At 35.5% G+C, this 18,678-nt stretch overlaps 1 protein-coding gene across 1 annotated transcript in view; it reads right to left on the reverse strand.

Annotated features, from left to right (window-relative positions):
* Positions 1-18,678, reverse strand: part of LOC128985503 (probable methylmalonate-semialdehyde dehydrogenase [acylating], mitochondrial) — a 33,126-nt gene that overhangs the window by 10,503 nt on the left and 3,945 nt on the right. Inside the window, exons 3-8 of the mRNA XM_054405055.1 lie at positions 17,196-17,345; positions 16,146-16,224; positions 15,468-15,667; positions 5,237-5,404; positions 3,554-3,800; positions 133-314 (exon numbers count right to left, since the gene is read on the reverse strand). Of these exons, the coding sequence (XP_054261030.1) occupies positions 133-314; positions 3,554-3,800; positions 5,237-5,404; positions 15,468-15,667; positions 16,146-16,224; positions 17,196-17,345 (1,026 nt within the window). The remainder of the gene's footprint in view (positions 1-132; positions 315-3,553; positions 3,801-5,236; positions 5,405-15,467; positions 15,668-16,145; positions 16,225-17,195; positions 17,346-18,678) is intronic.

Below are 18,678 nucleotides of genomic sequence, written 5' to 3' on the forward strand. Positions count from 1 at the left end.
ATTTTTATTTATAAACATATTTCTCATTTAAGAAATAAAGAAATCTTTCATATTTTCTGACTTGGCCTCTATAGTCTGTTTAACAGCTAAAAAAATTATTTGATTTATGTGGGATGGGTATGAGTAATTTACCTTTACATTGGTGAGTATTGTAGGTCCAATGAAGTTTCCCTTCTCGTAGCCTGGGACGGCCAGTCCGCGGCCGTCCAGCAACAGAGTAGCCCCTTCATCTACCCCACTTTGTATTAGGCCCAACACTCTCTGCTTAGCCTGTGGGGAGATCACTGGACCTAGGTCTGTCCCAGGGACATGACCTACACAATAAGGTGGACAGTTATACAGAGTCAATCTCAAAGGATGTCCAGTATCGATTTCAGACAAACCGTTGCTCTTCAAATTGAATTAATTTGCTCCCCATTAATGCAGCCCAAAAGAGTAACAAAAAAAGTTTTAAATTGTTGAAAAAGGAGGATAGTAGCTAGCTTACCTTGAAAGTGTAGGTAGGCCATAGAACATACAGAACACTATGCACACAACAATTCGTTCTGAGGAACGACCTCAGGTGACGAAATATTGTGTACACAGTGTATCTTGTACATGTGTAACGGTAGTAAAATTTAGGTGTGTGTTTTTTTTAAATCAACATAATGTGAAGGGGATTTGAATTATAAACTGAGCATATATTTTTTTCAACGAAGTAATAGTAGCCAGATTGCCAATTCTTAACAATCAGTAAGATAATCAGTCCTCAAGTCGGAGGTCGAGGGCCATAGTCAATATCAGTCAGGACGGCTGCATGAGCTCCGTGATGTCTCACTGAGTACTGGTCTGTCCCCTCCACCAAGGAGTGGGCACGGCGCGCATGCGCACCAAGGTACGCATGGCCAACAAAACCACGGGGACCTGGCCTCTCGATCAGTTCCTGGCCACGCATCACGCATTGGAAAGTCACTCTCACTCTGGGTAATTACTTAATAGTCTAGGACTTGTAAAAATTAATCAGTTGAAAGTCATAGTTGAAATCAAATTTAATAGTAATATTTCGATCATTTAACTTTTGAATTAATTTCAGTATTCAAATCTTATTTAAAATATTTAAATAAATATTAACAGTAAATTAAAGTTTCTTTTACTTTAAACAATCTTATTCAGGTCCGTGCGAACACGGTACCCTCGGGATTTGTTAAACAGTAACATATAACTCAGTTAACGTCAAAAATAAACCAACTAAACCATAATCATTCAGGTCCGTGCAAGCACGGTTGATTAAATCAGTATTTTAATAAAAGCTAAAATAGTGAATTAAACTTAAATCATACAGGTCCGTGAGAACACGGTGCCGTAGGGAATTGCTAAACAGTAACAGTCAATTTATTTAACGTTTAAAGAAACAACTAAACTAATCTCTATAGGTTCGTGCAAGCACGGATGATTAATTAAGTGTTTTGCTCAAAGTTAGGAACAAACCTTAAATCATACAGGTCCGTGAGAACACGGTACCATAGGGATTACGTAATAAATCAATCCAGTTAGGCCTATAGAATATTAATTATCAGAGGAATAATAACCTATTAAACGTTTGTAAAATAGAGGTTCCTAGCAGACACGGACTAATTTTAGATAGTTGAAATAGCCTAAAATCAGAGTAGGCCCGTGCTGACTAAATAATACCTTGAGTATTGATTTGTGGGTTAAATAATATTTACTAAATGATTCTGGAAAGGTTAGTGTAGTGGCGGATGATTAATTAAGTATTGTACTCGCAGAATAGAGGCAAACTTAGATCATACAGGTCCGTGCAAACACGGTAACCTTTAATCAGCAGATAATCATTGTAAATCGTCGGGAAAATAATTATTAAACCATCCAATACAGGTTCGTGAGATCACGGAAGGTTAATTAAGTCTATTTTAATCACATAATTGTTGATAATTGTCCGTGGCACACGGACGCTAACCCTCTAATCAGTTAACCAAAAGTTGCACTCTTATCTTTTGCTTATCCTCAACACGGATAATTTCTGTCAAACAATAACACTGGAATACAACGTCAACTGGGTCTAAGACTGTGATGATACAATTGATCCTTGAATTGATCATGATTGATAGCGAATGATCACTGATCATTCGGATTGTGAATTCCAACTTTGTCTGAGTTTATAGACCCAAACAAAATTTATTGGAAAAATAGCAGTAGTGGCAAAACTAGAGTTTGGTCCAAAATACTTTTTATTTTTTTAAACTTTGATTTTGAGCCCTGGAACTAAACCCAGCTCGAGTTTTCATCCAGGCAACCCCTTTAAGACGTTACCCTTTGCTTAAAGATCTCACTTGAGCAAAAATACGTCACACATGTTCTATGGCCTACCTACACTTTCAAGGTAAACTAGCTCTTATCCTCCTTTTTCAACAATTCAAAATCATGGCCTAGAGCATTTCCTTTAACAAAACTATTTGTAAAATGTTTTAGATTTTTATTTTATACAGATCAGAATCCTCAAAAAGGTTTGTTGTTGTGTACATTACAGTTCCTATCTCATTTGTCCTTCTGACACATAACGTTTAACAATTAACTCAAGTTACAAAAACTTACTTACTTATTAGCTACTTGATAGCCCAAAAACTAAAATATTTGGATAAAATGTAACGATGAAATTTGCATGGAATTGCAATACCATAGAAATCAGATGCTATAATATGACATACGATATCTGTTATTTCACATTTTTGAGTTTTGACTATGATGTAAAAGACAGGGTATTGGAAAAAACTGGATTATTTTTTCAAAAGTAGTTGCCATTTTGGAACAAAGGAAAAATAAAATAACAAAATTCTGACTACACTAAAATATTTCTATTTGAGAGCTTTAAATGGTAACATGATGTATGTTTGCATTTGATAATTCTGAGATTCAAGATGTTATTGCTTAGTGGGATGGGAATAGATTAATTTCATTATTGTAGGACCAAAGGCTTGTCTGGAATCAATACTGGACAACTTATCAGTATCAGGAGCGTACCTGATCCTGTAGTTTTCATATACAGGACTGTATTCCTACCAGTCACCACGGAATGTCAAGAAGTGTCAATGTTGCGAGCCAGTTGTTTGTGGCTCTTCCCACTGCCGAGCGTTCCAGCGAGCTGAGGATGGTTACTTTTAATGCCAAGAAACTGATCAAAATCATTTAATTTTACTGCACCCTACTTAACAGAAGAAATATGCAAGAGGTTCCCCACCATTCTACTAAAATACAGAGGGAAAAACTCCAGAGAAGCGTTTGAACATTGAAAGTTTGAACAGACGGCGGCCGATTAGAAAAAAAAAACAAAACGGCTTACTGCCAATTAGAATACATACCAAACTAAACATCCTACACTTTAACAAACTAAACTACTAGGCCTACAATACATTTACCTTTTTCCCTTCAAATAATATCTCTGGAAAAATCGTCTGATTGAGAAATATCAGTAAAACAATTTGAATTATCCAACAATTTTTAATTGGATAAGTTTGTTACTTGTTATTAAAAGCTTATACTGTAGCAACACACTAACCAGCATTAACCTTGAGTTTCCCTGCCCGTTCCTTTAACTCTGGAAGCCACTCCTTAGCCTCCCCCACAAACACAGCCGTGCTGAGAGCCATACATCTTTGTCCTGCAGCACCAAACGCAGCTCCAACCAGCTGATTCAGCGTGTGAGCCTTGTTAGCATCAGACATCACCACACCGTGGTTCTTGGCTCCCATGTTGCACTGGACTCGCTTGCCAGCTGCACAACCTCGCTTGTATATATGCTCTCCCTACAACACAAACACAGCCGTGCTGAGAGCCATACATCTTTGTCCTGCAGCACCAAACGCAGCTCCAACCAGCTGATTCAGCGTGTGAGCCTTGTTAGCAGCAGACATCACCACGCCGTGGTTCTTGGCTCCCATGTTGCACTGGACTCGCTTGCCAGCTGCACAACCTCGCTTGTATATATGCTCTCCCTACAACACAAACACAGCCGTGCTGAGAGCCATACATCTTTGTCCTGCAGCACCAAACGCAGCTCCAACCAGCTGATTCAGCGTGTGAGCCTTGTTAGCATCAGACATCACCACGCCGTGGTTCTTGGCTCCCATGTTGCACTGGACTCGCTTGCCAGCTGCACAACCTCGCTTGTATATATGCTCTCCCTACAACACAAACACAGCCTGAGAGCCATGCAAGGATAGATTGTGCTCATATTAATTACCGATTTCTGTCAAATATTCTGGCAATATTTTTAACCAAGTCACACTGACTGGATGACTTGTTGCAAGCTAATTTTTTGATGTCACATCAACTATCTCAGTAACAAAAGATAAGGTAGAAAATAGAGTTTTTGACACTAGCACACCCTGTGACAGGCTCATTCACGACAACTGGTCCATAGATAATTAAATATGGGATGTCATCTATGATATCCAAAAGTCAATGATACTACTTAGTCAACTTCTCACATTTATCTACACAGTGTCTTACAGTGCAGCAGGAACAAAGTGCAGCTGAGTAGACGAAAATTGATTTTCTCATATTTTTCAGTTAAAGTAATGGTGTTTTTACATTGTTTATTTTTTTATCATAGTTTAAAAACAGAAAAAGTTATTGGTTTCATAAAAGAAACCTTAAAGTCTTGAATAGTTGTAATTTGATACAATTTTTTTTTTACTGTCTTGATTACGATATTTGTGAGGATAGCAGGCTTATTAGAATGTGAAAAAGTCAAATCTGACTAAAAAAAACACAACACTTTACACTATACACAAAACACTTGAATATTTGAATATTTCACTGTTACTGACAGCATTTTAAACTCATTCCTTCTATAGTTAAACAGTGAAAGATTTAATGTTTTCGTGTTTAGTGTAAAGGTTTGTGATTCTTGTGCCAGTTTGCACTCTTTTCCAAGTCATGTAAGTTGACTTTCCTCACAAAAACCCTAAAAACCCTTAAGCTCTGTGTCCATGTTAAAATCCCTCAGATCCCATGTGTTAAGATTGTTATTAAAGCCTTTAATAAGTTTGACAGTAGTAAAAACATAATTAAATCAATGACTTTTCAAATGTTTACAACGGTTTTTTATGATTTTCTTTGTTCATCGACCTTTCTGCATATCAAATCCTGCCTCTTCTAGTTTGGTTTTGATAATCGAAACTCGACTACAGATATTGAACTTGAACATAGATTGAATTTTTCATCAAATTGGACTCACAGCAATGTCAGATCCCACAAAGGATATCGCTCGGATATCTGGGTGATCACAGATGAAGTTAACAGCGTCGTAAGATCCGTGGATAACGTTGACTACTCCAGGCGGACAACCTGCTTCTGTCAACATCTCAACTAGCATCATACAGGCTCCAGGGTCACGCTCTGACGGCTACACAGCAATAACAAATATTGACTTTTAAATTAAATTCATATCTTATTAATATACAGGGTTAGAAAATAGTATGGATACCCCTTTGAACGTGTCAATGGGTTACACCAGGCTACATAAACTCTACACTCTTATATTGGGTAGGCCTTCTTGTTTATGAGGATGTAAACAAATACAATTACAACATGATTAATCAGTGTGGCAGATTGCGTGTAATAAGTAAGTAACCTTTATATTAATTACAACATGTTTGACAGATAGAGTGGCAGCTGTGGGCATAACGAGTAGCACTGTTTTGTTTTAAGCAACCTTCTGTATTGTAGCCAAAGGCAACGACCTTGACGAGCAGGGGTGAAAGATGGAGTAAAGGGGAGAGTGAAGGAGTCCAAACCTTGCCACAACTGCTTACTTTGTGCAAGTCGTTATGTGGTTAGCAGATGTTACTTTTTACTCACTCTGTGCAGTATACTTCTTTGCACTTTTTTCTTGATAACTAATTGGCCATATATTTGTGATGACATCTCTTTAACCGGACAATTTTTATCAGCACATTGGTTTAACCGGACTAGATCGGCAGGAAGTGGGCAGTACTGAAACGACTGTTCTCGTGGGAAAAATTTGAGACCAGTGATCTAAATACAATGCTCTCCTAAATTTAAGTCGAATATCACAGTAAACAGTCCGTTTTAACGAGTTTTTGGGGACGTCGGTTTAACCGGAAAACCCGTTAACCGGACTGGCCTCGGTCCCGAGAAGAGGGAGTCTTCGGTAACGTTTAAACCTATGTTTATTCGAATGAGTTCGCGAACCAGCATAATCGGACCATGGGAACAGGGGTTTATGGGGTATTCTCATTTTTTATCCTAAAAACAAAAAAATTTTCAATTTCTTTCTAAACCATTTTGTAGAGCTTAAAAAAAGAAATAATTTAGTATATTGAAGTGCTGTTGTATGCCTAACGGTCACAGAGTAAATTCAAAAAATGTGTAATATAAAATTCCCATGTTATTCTTATGGAGAAAATGAAAACTGTTGTAGTTTACTTGTTTTTGGATATATGTTGATAAAATTTGTCAAATTTATTTATTTCATCCTATACTATTGACGTATCGTCAAAAAACACTTTTTACCTTCCCCGTAGCAGCAAACCTAAGCACTCATTAAACCTAATGTTATTTAAATTGGGAATAAATATGTCTTATTTATGTTAATATTTTAGTAAAAATGTAATCAGACAAGTTTAAATTCGCTTAGTCTGCAGGTTTGCTGTGGCGGGGGTATTTACGTGTTACTAGCCGCCATACATGGGCTTCGCAACGGAAAGAGAACAATAAAGATAAAATATTATGTTCTATAGATCTGTTGTATGAAAAGTTATTAACTCATAAATTAATGTCCATAATTTTGATAAAGAATATAATCATTTTGAAACACAATGTTTATATTGATTTGGCCATTGTAATATTTAAAGTAACTATAAAAATATCATAGAAACTTTGCAAGCCTTCAGGGAAGGGTATTAAAATAAAAAAAAAGACTATGTCATTAAGCCTGGGGTATATTGGCTCTATTCATGGAAAAATCTGCTCAATTGGTCAATTATGAGTTCCTTCCAACCAAGTCATTGAATTGATCAGTAATATACTATACTATAAGTATTAATCGACGATTTTAGCGAATTTCCCTATAGGGAAGTAGCTATTACCGTAGGTGGCATGGTAAGACCTAAGCCCGGGACCGATTTACTTTTTCATTTTGATGTCCCCAGAGGCCAAAAACACCATTCGTTCAAATTTGTATATAAGTATATATATATATGTCCGTGTACACGATAACTTGAGTAATTTTTGTCAGATTTGGATGAAATTTGGTTTGAAGGTGTAAGGCGGGATAAGCTTGAATGAGTTCGCGAACCAGCATGATCGGACCATGGAAACGGGGTTTTTTTGGGATAAAAATTGGTTTTTCTAATTATTGACCCTCTAAACACAAAATTTCCCAATTTCTCTCCAGACCTTTTTAAAGAGCTTAAAAAACAAATAATTTAGTATATCAAAGTGTTTTTGTACAATTCATTATTTTATCACTAACACTATTTATATATTAAAAAAAATAAAACTGTTTACACATACACGGTCACTAGTAGGCCTACCATTTATCGCAGTCCTGATGGAAATGTTGAAATTTTTTTTAACGTCATAGAAAAATTGTTAAGTCACATTAGTCGGTTAAATAAGCAGTCAGTTATATGTGGTGACTTCAACATGGATTTTCTTAGTATTGAAAAAGTTCCTGTGAACCTTGTAAATCTCTTTAATATGTATGGTTTACAGATGAAAGTTACTGAGCCTACTAGAGGGAAAAGATGCTTAGATAATGTATTTACATCTTTAAATGACAACTTTACAATAAATGTAGTAAACAGACTCGTTAGTGATCACCTTGGACAGGTTTTAGCGAATTTCCCTATAGGGAAGTAGCTATTACCGTAGGTGGCATGGTAAGACCTAGGCCCGGGACCGATTTACTTTTTCATTTTGATGTCCCCAGAGGCCAGAAACACCATTCGTTCAAATTTTTCTATATGTATATATATATATAGATATATATATATATATGTATCTGTGAACACGATAACTTGAGTAATTTTTATCCGATTTTGATGAAATTTGGTTTGAAGGTGTAAGGCGAGATAAACTTGAATGAGTTCGCAAACCAGCATGATCGGACCATGGGAACAGGTTTTTACGGGGGGTTTTATGGGGTAAAAATTGGTTTTTCGACCCTCCGAACGCAAAATTTCTCAATTTCTCTTCAGACCTTCTTAAAGAGCTTAAAAAAACAAATAATTTAGTATATCAGTGTTTTTGTGCTATTATTAGTTACGGAGAAAATTCAAATAATTGTTATTTTAAAAATCCCATGTTATTCTTATGGGGAATATTGTAAAATGTTGTAGTCTGCTTGTTAATGGATATATTTTGATCAAACTTGGTAAATTTATTTATTTTATACTAAGTTATTAATATTTCTCTAAAAAAACACACTTTTTACCCTCGCTGTAGCAGCAGGAGAGATCAAGATGGCACCGCCAGGAAACAAGTCACTAAAATGTGGCTCATGTAACAAAATCATTAATTTAAAATCTGACAAAATCCAATGTAGTGGTGAATGTAAATATATGTTTCATTTAAATTATTGTACCAGTTTATCAGAATCAAACTTTGTGGAAAATTGTTCTCAAATTAATTGGAAGTGTGATATATGCTCCGTCGCTGAAAGTAACGTAACAACACAGACAATTCGGTAGCTTACGACACAAACTCAATTGTCAACCATATCTGCCCTTGTTCAGAGAAAATTGAATATTTGATATAAAAAATCAATGAACTATCTCAAAACAACTCAGAAATTAAAGCAGAAATTTCCAAAATTAAAATAGAAAATGTAAGGTTAAAAACTGCTTTGTCTAATCAGGCAGAGACTGTCAGTGATCTTATGTTAAGAGATAGTAACACTTTTGCAAGTGTTTTGAGAAATAAATCTAAAATGATTGCTAATAATGACAAATTTATAGACTCATCTAAATCTTCAAATGACAACTCAAAGAATATTATTCACAATCTTAAAGACAATTCTAATTCTAATCTTAGCAGTTGTCATCAGTCTGTCAACAATTCGACTACTTTGCCCGTGTCGTCTGCCGCCAAAAGTTCTGCTAGTTTTCCTGCGACTGCTCCTGTAGTAGACAAGCGAAACAGTGAAACTGTTACGCCTGCCAAACAAAAAACATCAGTGAAGAGGAATGGTGGAAAACGTCAAACTGAACTGTCAAAACAGCATAGACATAACCCTAACCTACCAACTACAACAAGTACAAGTGCAGTTAACACTAATGGTCTTAAGGTGTACAAACAAATACAAAGTTCTGTAAAACAACATTTTAATAACGACAATTCTATCACAGGTTCTGCCAACACTAGCAATAAACTACAAACTGTCAACAAATACAGGTATTTATTTATCTCAAGGCTGGCTACTGATGTTGACTGTGACACAGTTAATAAATAGGCTATATAAGTGATGAAATTAGTGGTGATTACAAAGTCACACAAATGAGGAACAGATTCCCAGGCTATCGAACATTTAAGGTAGGGGTTCCTGCTCACTTGTGGGACAAAATATATTTGCCTGAGTTCTGGCCTACTGGGGCATATATATATGCCTTCAGGTTTGATAAAAAAGAAACTAGCACTGTTAAGCGCCAGGAAAATTTTTTTAGAAACTCCGCCCAACTCTGTAAATTTAACGTAGAGTCTGAAGTGTCAAATAACTCTGACACGCAACTCTCTTCGCATAACAAAGCGATTGGGAACTCCTCTAACATTTGCTTGCCCCAGTCATCTAATAAAACACTATCTAGGTCAGCTAAAAAATTAAACATCCTCCTGTGGAATATTCAATCCATTACCAACAAACTAGATTATCTACGATTGCTTGGGTATGACAGTAGTGTGGATGTGATTTGTTTGACTGAACACTGGGTCTCGCAAAATGATATTAATAGCTTAAGCCTAAGAGGCTACTTAGTTGCAACCTCTTTTGCTAGGTCAATGTCTAAACATGGTGGATCTGCTATACTTGTAAAAGAGAACCTAGACTTTATAATTTACGATAAGTTAAATTTGAGTATATTAGTGGAAGAACTCACATTTGAAGCCTCAGCGGTGTACATCGTTAAGTACAAAACAGTGATTGTAAACTTCTACAGACCACCCTCAGGTAATGTCTCTTTATTTCTGGATAAACTGCATGATGTATTCTCAACTATGCATGGTGTGAAACTTTTTTTTATTCTATAGAAGAGTATATGTCAAGACAATGGACTGTTAAGGACTTCTATTGAATATTATTTATTTATAAAATTGACGTGCCAATGTATTTGCATGAAATATTTTCTGGCTGAATAAAGTTCTTATTCTTATTATTATTCTTATCACAGTCAGGTTGATTGGACAATGTGGTCATAGTGTTAGCGATAAGATGAATCCACAAGAAGAACCCTGAAGGCACCAGGTGGTGAATTGCATAGGGTGTCACAAACATCTTACCTGTACAAGAACTCAGGAAACAACAACATAATAAGTAAATCTAATATAATTCAAGTTCTTGAAATTGGGGTAGCAAAAAAATTGCATATGGTATCATCAAAATTTGTTATACCTCCACCCTACGTACTAAACTAATTTTTTAAAAGTGTTGGGACTTTGAATAATGTTTTGAGGAGGTACTAAAGAGAAAGAATATGTATAACAACAACAAAGAAATAAATTAATGTAAAACGTATTTCCAACAACATGGAGGTTAAAAGTGTGATTTGTTAGCAGTCAAAGCTGAGGGCCGCTCCGTGGACAACCACTCAAAGTCTCAAAGCAACAACCACTCAAACACTCCGTGGCCATTTCTTTCTTGTTCGCCTCATACACATCGCCAGTGAAGATGGTCGGTAGCAGTAGACACAAGTGTGGTACGTGCGATAAAAATGTTACAAAAACCAACAAAGCATTGCTTTGTTTTGGTAATTGCAGACTATGGTTTCACAGTTTGTGCATAGGAGTTACAAATGAGGAATATGATTTATTCATGGAATTAAATGGGAAAGCAGTGTACATGTGCAACAAGTGCCGCGCTATATCAGTGAAGGAAGTGAGGTTAACCGGTGACAATTCGGTGAATTCGGACAACCATTTGACGTGTGCTGAACAAATTAAAATTTTGTCAGATCAAATTAGTGATCTGAAAACTAATCAAACAATTTTAAGTAGCAGTATGAGTACAATTAAGGACGAAAATAGGAAATTAAAAGACTCAATTAATAACCAAGCCGAAGCCATCAGTGACCTAATTTTAGACAATGATAAGCAGCATACTTATGCTAGCAAATTAAAATGTAATTCAAGGGAAAAAACTGTTAAAAGTAAATCTCAAGAGGTGTTTTTAAATCAGAGTAAATTAAAGACTATTTATAATCAGCAGAATTGCAACGGTGTTTTGACCTCGCCAGTTGACGATTGTCATGATGTCGAATTTATTTCATGTTCTCCTCAGCAGACTGCAAATGCAACGGAAGACGATTCTCGATCGGAGTCAGAATCAGATTACCTCACGCAAAATAAGGCTTCAACCCGAACGACTCGGTCTGCTTCAACCCGAACGACTCGGACTAATCTGATTCAAACATCACTTACGAGCTCTGAATTGGAACAACGGAGCGAAATGCTGGAATTGAATTCTGGTTTAGAAGATTCGAATTTGCATCCGAGTTTGCCGAATCCGAAACCAAAACATAAACATAACCAACAAGTGAGTGTTGATAAACATTCGAACATCCAAGATGATGAATTCACTGTCGTGAAATCTAAGAAAAAACAACAGAAGGAATTTATCATGAAGAACCCGACTAATAAATCCTTGAACCGAAACAAGAAGAATTATATTACTGGAAAATCTGTTGATAATGACTCAGGCCTAACCACAATAGAGAAAATGAGTTTTCTTTTTGTATCACGTCTGGGTCCTGAAACGGTAAGTGATGATATTAAGTCTTTCTTGAAGAAAAAGAAGGGTGACAATAACTTCATAGTAGAAAAAATAGAGACTAAATATCCTAAAGACTACTCCTCGTTTAAGATAGGGGTGCCTAATCATGCAATGAATGAAGTATTCTCTGCGGAGTTTTGGCCTCAGAACGCATATGTTACAAGATTTATTTCTAAGAAAAAGAACTTTTTAAACGACAGAGCTCAAGTTTTACAGGAAAAGACTTAAGGCCCGAGAACTCGGCAATAATGGGCAGTGTTGGTGGACATATGAATCAATTGCCTCCTACAACCTGTGGGACGGATAAATATTGTGACCAAGGCCTAGGCCTAGTTAAGCTTAAATTGCTACATCAAAATATTGCAAATATTGATTACCCAAAGCTGCAGGAATTAGAACGGGTTGTGTCAGTGTTGGGTACAGACTTTATTGCCATCTCCGAACATTGGCAAACTTCGGAAAAACTGCAATACTTCTCCATAACTGGTTTTCAGTTGGCAGCTAGTCAGTGCCGGGGTCCACGCAAGCACGGTGGGCTTGCAATTTACGTGAAGAACAATATCAACTTTAAGGTAATTGACAAATTTTCTAAACTCTCTCAACCTTTTATGTGTGAACTGATAGGCTTACAGATAAATAATAATTTGGCTTTGGTTTTGCTCTACAGACCTCCCAGTGCTGACATAGATATTTTTTTTTGACACTCTCACTTTGGTTTTTGAGTTCTTAGGCAAATTAGGTCTAGTTTCCATTGTTTGTGGGGATTTCAATATTAAAATCAACATTCCCGACAACACAACAAATCAGTTTCTAAATTTGTGCTCAATGTATGGATTTGAAGTTACTGTAAATCAGCCTACTCGTGAAAACAATTGTTTGGACAACATTTTGGTGTTTGGCACCTCCGTTTTTAGCGCTGGAGTTATAAACCTGCATCTCAGTGACCATCTAGGACAAACATTAGAATTTTGCATCCATGGGGAGAAATTTAAGAGTTGCGAGTCAAATAAACCACAACTTTTGTATCATCACATAAGTGAAGACAACATCCACATTTTCAAGGCTATGATAAGTAAAATTGACTGGGAGCTTGAACTTCCTCACAGTGATATTGATGAGAACTTCAAGACCTTTCTAGATACTCTAGTCCATTACTTTAAGATATGTTTCCCTCTTAAGAAATTTAAGCCTAGACTTGATTTGAATGTTAATGAAACAAAAGGTTGGTACACAAACGAGTTAGCTTTAATTAAAAATAGGTTAGATTTTCTGTATTCACTGTGTAACACTGTAGGCTCAAATGATAGAATTAAAAATGCCTATAGAGAGTTGAAAAAGGAATATAGATCCAAGATTAAATCGGCAAAGAAAAAATCAAATGATAATTTAATAATTAATTCAAAAAATACTGTCAAGTGTATCTGGCAAGTCGTAAAGGAAACGACTAAGCCTAGTGTAAGTAAAGATGAAGTAGTTATATCACCTGATCATTTCAATGAATTTTTTGTGAGTAATTTAAGTGAAAAGGGCCATAAACATGAGACAGGCTTGGATGCTCATGTTGAATCTTTTACTGTTGAAGCTTCAGTACCTAACTCAATGTCATTATTAAAGAATCATAGTTTTGTGGCAGATGTTTCTAATAGTTTTAAGTTTAAATGTATTAATGTTGCTGATTTGTCTAAAATTGTGTCTTCCTTGTCTTGTAAAACTAGTAAAGATCATTTTGGTTTCTCTAATAACCTTGTCAAAGAAACTGCAACCTATTTTATGGATATTCTTGTCACCATGGTTAATCAGTGCTTGTATGAAGGGACTTTCCCAAGTGTGTTGAAAATCAGTAAGGTACATCCTATTTATAAAAACAAAGGTGCCAAGCAAGAAGTAAATAGCTACCGTCCCATTGCTATAGTACCTGTATTTTCAAAAATAATTGAACTTGTTGTAAGTAAACAGCTTATTGATCATTTTAACACGCACAACATTCTAAGCACAAGGCAGTATGGCTACAGAAAGGGTGTTTCGACAATTACAGCCTTGACAGATCTGGTTGAGGAAATTTTGGACTCTTTTGAGTCGAGAGAGCTTGCTGGGGCCGCATTTTGCGACCTCAGCAAGGCTTTCGACAGAGTCAACCACAATTACTTGTTAGATAAGCTAAGTTTTTATAATGTTAGAGGCAGGGAGTTGTCATTTTTTTTAAGTTATTTAGAGAATAGAAGTCAATATGTTTTTGCCAATGGTAAATGTTCAAAGATGTTAAATGTTACACAGGGCGTGCCGCAGGGCTCCGTATTGGGGCCCCTGCTCTTTTTAGTATTAATTAATGATTTAGAAGTTAATGTGTCATCTGAAATTTTCATGTACGCAGACGACACTACATTGATCGCTAGAAACAAAATCAAAGAATTGGCTGAAGTTGACATCCAGGAAAATTTAAATAAGGTTAGTGGCTGGCTGGATGCCAACAATTTAATTTTGAATAGAGAAAAAACCACCACTATGTTTTTTGGCCTGAGGGATCTTACCAAGGAGGAGGGGGGCATTTCAGCCAAGTTCCTTGGTGTCCGGCTGGATCCTACTCTTTCTTGGTTGGATCACTCATCGGAATTATGCATGAGATTGGCTTGTGACATTTTTGCTCTAAGAAGACTCTGTGGTGTCGTCTCGCAAAATGTAGTTAGAACAGCTTACTTTGGTTTATTTCATGCTAAGATTACTTATGGTTTGATTGTCTGGGGCAGTGCCTCAGCATCAAAAGATGTTTTTATCCTACAAAAACGTGCCGTTCGAATCATTGCAGGAGTTCATTATAAAACTCACTGTAAACCATGGTTTGTTCATTTAAAAATTTTAACTCTTTATTCTGCCTTTATTTTGCAAAACTTGCTATTCATTAAAGATCAACCAGATTTGGTGCATAATAATGACGTGCACTCTTACATACAACACTAGAATAAGACATGACTTACAATTGCCTTATGTTAGATTAAGTAAATCAATGAAAAAGCCATCTATACTAGCCATAAGGTTATTTAATAAGCTACCCCTTGCTATTAGGGACATGGACATTATTAAATTTAAAACTGTTGTAATCAGGTTCTTACTTGCAAATGCATTCTATTCAATTGATGAATATTTGACAAAAAAATTGACTTGCAATGATTTTGTGTAAGATGGATGAGCCCTTTGTTCAATTTATTATTGTATAGATTATATATTGTAACCTGACATATCCAATGTATTCAAAAGAATATCTAATGGAAATAAAGATCTTATCTTATCTTACCAGTAGTGGAAGTAAGCGGCACGCCGGTGTCAGACCATTTTGGATTACCAGCTGAGCGTAATCTAGTTAGACTATATACATCAATGGCCGAATGTGAGAGGTTCTACCGTATACTACTACACTAAATTAGATCTATCGAACGTTTCAATTAGCATATGTTGGGTACACCCTTACCTTAATGACGTGGGTGTTACCCAGAGTGATAGCCATAGGGAACATCCACAGTGGTATCATCGCAGGGAAGTTGAACGGAGTGATTCCAGCAGTGACTCCCAGCGGTACACGATACGATAATAGATCCATGTCTTTTGAGATGTTACCTAGAGTCTCTCCCAGTTGTAGTGTCGGCATGGAGCAGCAATGTTCTACCACCTCTGTAGCAAACAATCATTTCACCATATGCCTAACCAAAAATAATATCAAGTCCAATAATATTAAAGAAAACAAAAGTATGAGTCTCTTTGTTGGTAAAATTGGTTGAAAATGTATTTTATAGGAAAAGGTAGTTAAGTAATCAAAACCTTTATGACGACACTCCTATCTTTGTACTTAAAGATGTTTATGAGTGAATAAAGAATTTAAATTTGAAACAACAATAGTATGGTACACTTGTACTTATAATGTTCAGCTTGCTTTTGAATTGCAATTAGTAAGTCCTACATGGACACTTCTTGGATGGCAATCAATTGTAAACTGGATGGACGCAGTCTAAAATTTACCTAGTGTGATCTCAACGTACATTGTAGGGCCTATTCAAATTTGTGATAACTCTATATCATTAAACTTAAAACTGTACTTTATTATGTTTAAAATAAAACTAAGCTAAACGTTAAACTACAAATCTGTACTTACGTAAGCCCCTTAAAACATCCCCTTCAGCATCGGCTAGAGTTTTACCTTGCTCTTGGGTTATATTAGCCGCCAGCTCTTTCTAAAAAAACCCCTGAATTAAGCACCACAGAAAAAAACACCATATACAGGACACAAATAAATGTTAAAGATTTGTTTGTACAACATTGAAATATGCTGTGGTTATTTCAATATTAATATTATTATTTTTTAACCAGTGAAAAGGTTTTGTTAGTTACATAGTCATGTTTAAATAGAAAAATGATTTTCATATCGGTATAATTCAAACGTTTTTATTAGCTCGCTTTCTTGTCCGGTACAAATTTTGAAATCAATTTTATACTAACTTCCCGATGAGCTAGAGACTTGAAACTTGAAACAGTGCTCACAAATGGATGACAATGCAATATTAGATCATTTAGTTTTCATATTTCCCTTGGGCTATGCCCGATGGGCTTGTTATGTACAAATTTTGCAATCAATTTTATACTAACTTCCCGATTAGCTAGAGACTTGAAAAATAGCTCATAAATGGATGACAATGCAATATTATAACACTTAATTTTCACACTTCCCTTGGGCTACGCCCCATAGGCTTATTTTTATTAGCTCACTTTCTTAAAAATTTTGAAATCAATTTTAAACGAAGTTACTGATGAGCTAGAGACTTGAAACTTGAAACATAGCTCACTAATGGATGAAAATGCAATATTATATAATTTGATTCTCATATTTCCCTTGGGCTACGCCCCATGGGCTTCCAAATTTTTCATGTTTACATTTTGTAAGAATGTAAATATATCAATTAATTTTTAAGTCAGCTGTATAGGCCTACTTAAATTTGACAGTTCGAAGAGCAGAGTTTAACACGTTCACTGCGCTACGAGATCCCGAGGTCTCGTATCGTACCTAGCCCGTAGTGTAAACATAGATACTTTATTAGCCAAGATCCCAAAAGTAAGTCTTCAAGTTCAAAACAACAATACAATAAAAACAAACATCAAATATGCAACATATGATAACAATTATAAAAATACCAAACAGCACACTCACCATATTAGCCTTGATGATACTCTGGTATCTAAACATAATCTGCTGCCTTGTGAGAGGGGATGTGTTGGACCAACTCTTGTAAGCAGTTTTGGCAGATGCAACGGCCGCCTCCATCTCATCCTGTGTAGCCTTTGGTACTCTGGTGATAACCTGGACAGAAAATCCAATGAACAATTTTCAAAATATTCAATAAGCGGTGCTAGATTGGATTCTTTCCTATTCAAGTAAGACTGCTGTCTTGACGAAAAATAAAATATTCAACTATGTTATTCATTTTCCCCTCCAGGATTGAAAGAATAACTAACTATGTTATTGGTTGGACTTACATACCTTTTTTGATGATGCCAATTCACTATCTATTATAGGATTTAAACAGTTTTGGAGCATCACTGCTCGGTTTTGAAACACAACAAGATCGTGAAATACATATGTTGTCACAAGAAACACATTATTGAATAAATCTCAAATCTGACACCTTTAAGGAAATAATTGAACAAAAATCTGTTCATGCAAATGGAAATTCTTTTGTTTGCATGTTTGCAAGCGGCAAGGTTATTTGGCTAAAGGATTTTAAATTTTGTGTATTACCTTCCGGATATATTAATATTGTTATTTTACCTGGACATAAAGGTCACATAGCCTCTTGTAAAATATTCTATTAGCCTAATAATTTCTGTAAAATTATGTAAATTTTGCATTCTTCTTTGACTTTTCTAATGTTTACTGTCTCTGTATCTCTGTTAAAGAGCTTATATCAGACAAATTTTCCTAAACAAACAAAGACATACTAACATTACTGTCTTTGACTTTGTATATAACTTAGCAAATAGACTTTTCACATTTTGTTTGGTATAGGGCCAATGTGCAGAAAGAAATAGGCCTATTTATTTTACTAAACACAATACTTGTAAATAAGTAAAAAAGTACAAATCAAATATATGTTAGGATAAAGCATTATCATTTTGAAAAACAACTTAATTCAGCTGGGGGCAATATCAAAATGTTATCATCAGAATTGAACCTATGAGATTAGTAAGAGTTTATCTAAAGCCAGTGGTAAGCATCTAAAGGACTACAAAGCTCATCACAAACTAGATAAAATTTATATTTCGTCAAGTTAACAGATTAAACTTCTAGGGGCTTTAGAATACAATTGATTTTTTAAAATTAAAAAGCACAAGTAATAGAATTAGTAAACAAAACAAACTCTGAAGTTCATTGATCTAAAATGAAATATCACAGCCAAAAGATTCCTAGGCCTACAGCTAATGATTATGCCTGAACAAGCTTTGGGTTACTTGAAAATAGAAAAACATATTCAGTGACTGTATATTTTAAATTCAGAGGATGTTGGGTTAAAAATGTTAACCAAGGATTCAATAGCCTAACTAAATAGTAACTAATTTGTCAAGCTAATAATTTTGAAAGTGTATTGAATCAAGCTTAGGTATACAATTAATCAAAGGATTATAAAAAAATTTTT

Source organism: Macrosteles quadrilineatus, unplaced genomic scaffold (assembly GCF_028750875.1).
Source record: "Macrosteles quadrilineatus isolate MER2022 unplaced genomic scaffold, UCM_ALF_1.0 Scaffold_2__2_contigs__length_208266976, whole genome shotgun sequence".
NCBI classification, from domain to species: Eukaryota; Metazoa; Arthropoda; class Insecta; order Hemiptera; family Cicadellidae; genus Macrosteles; species Macrosteles quadrilineatus.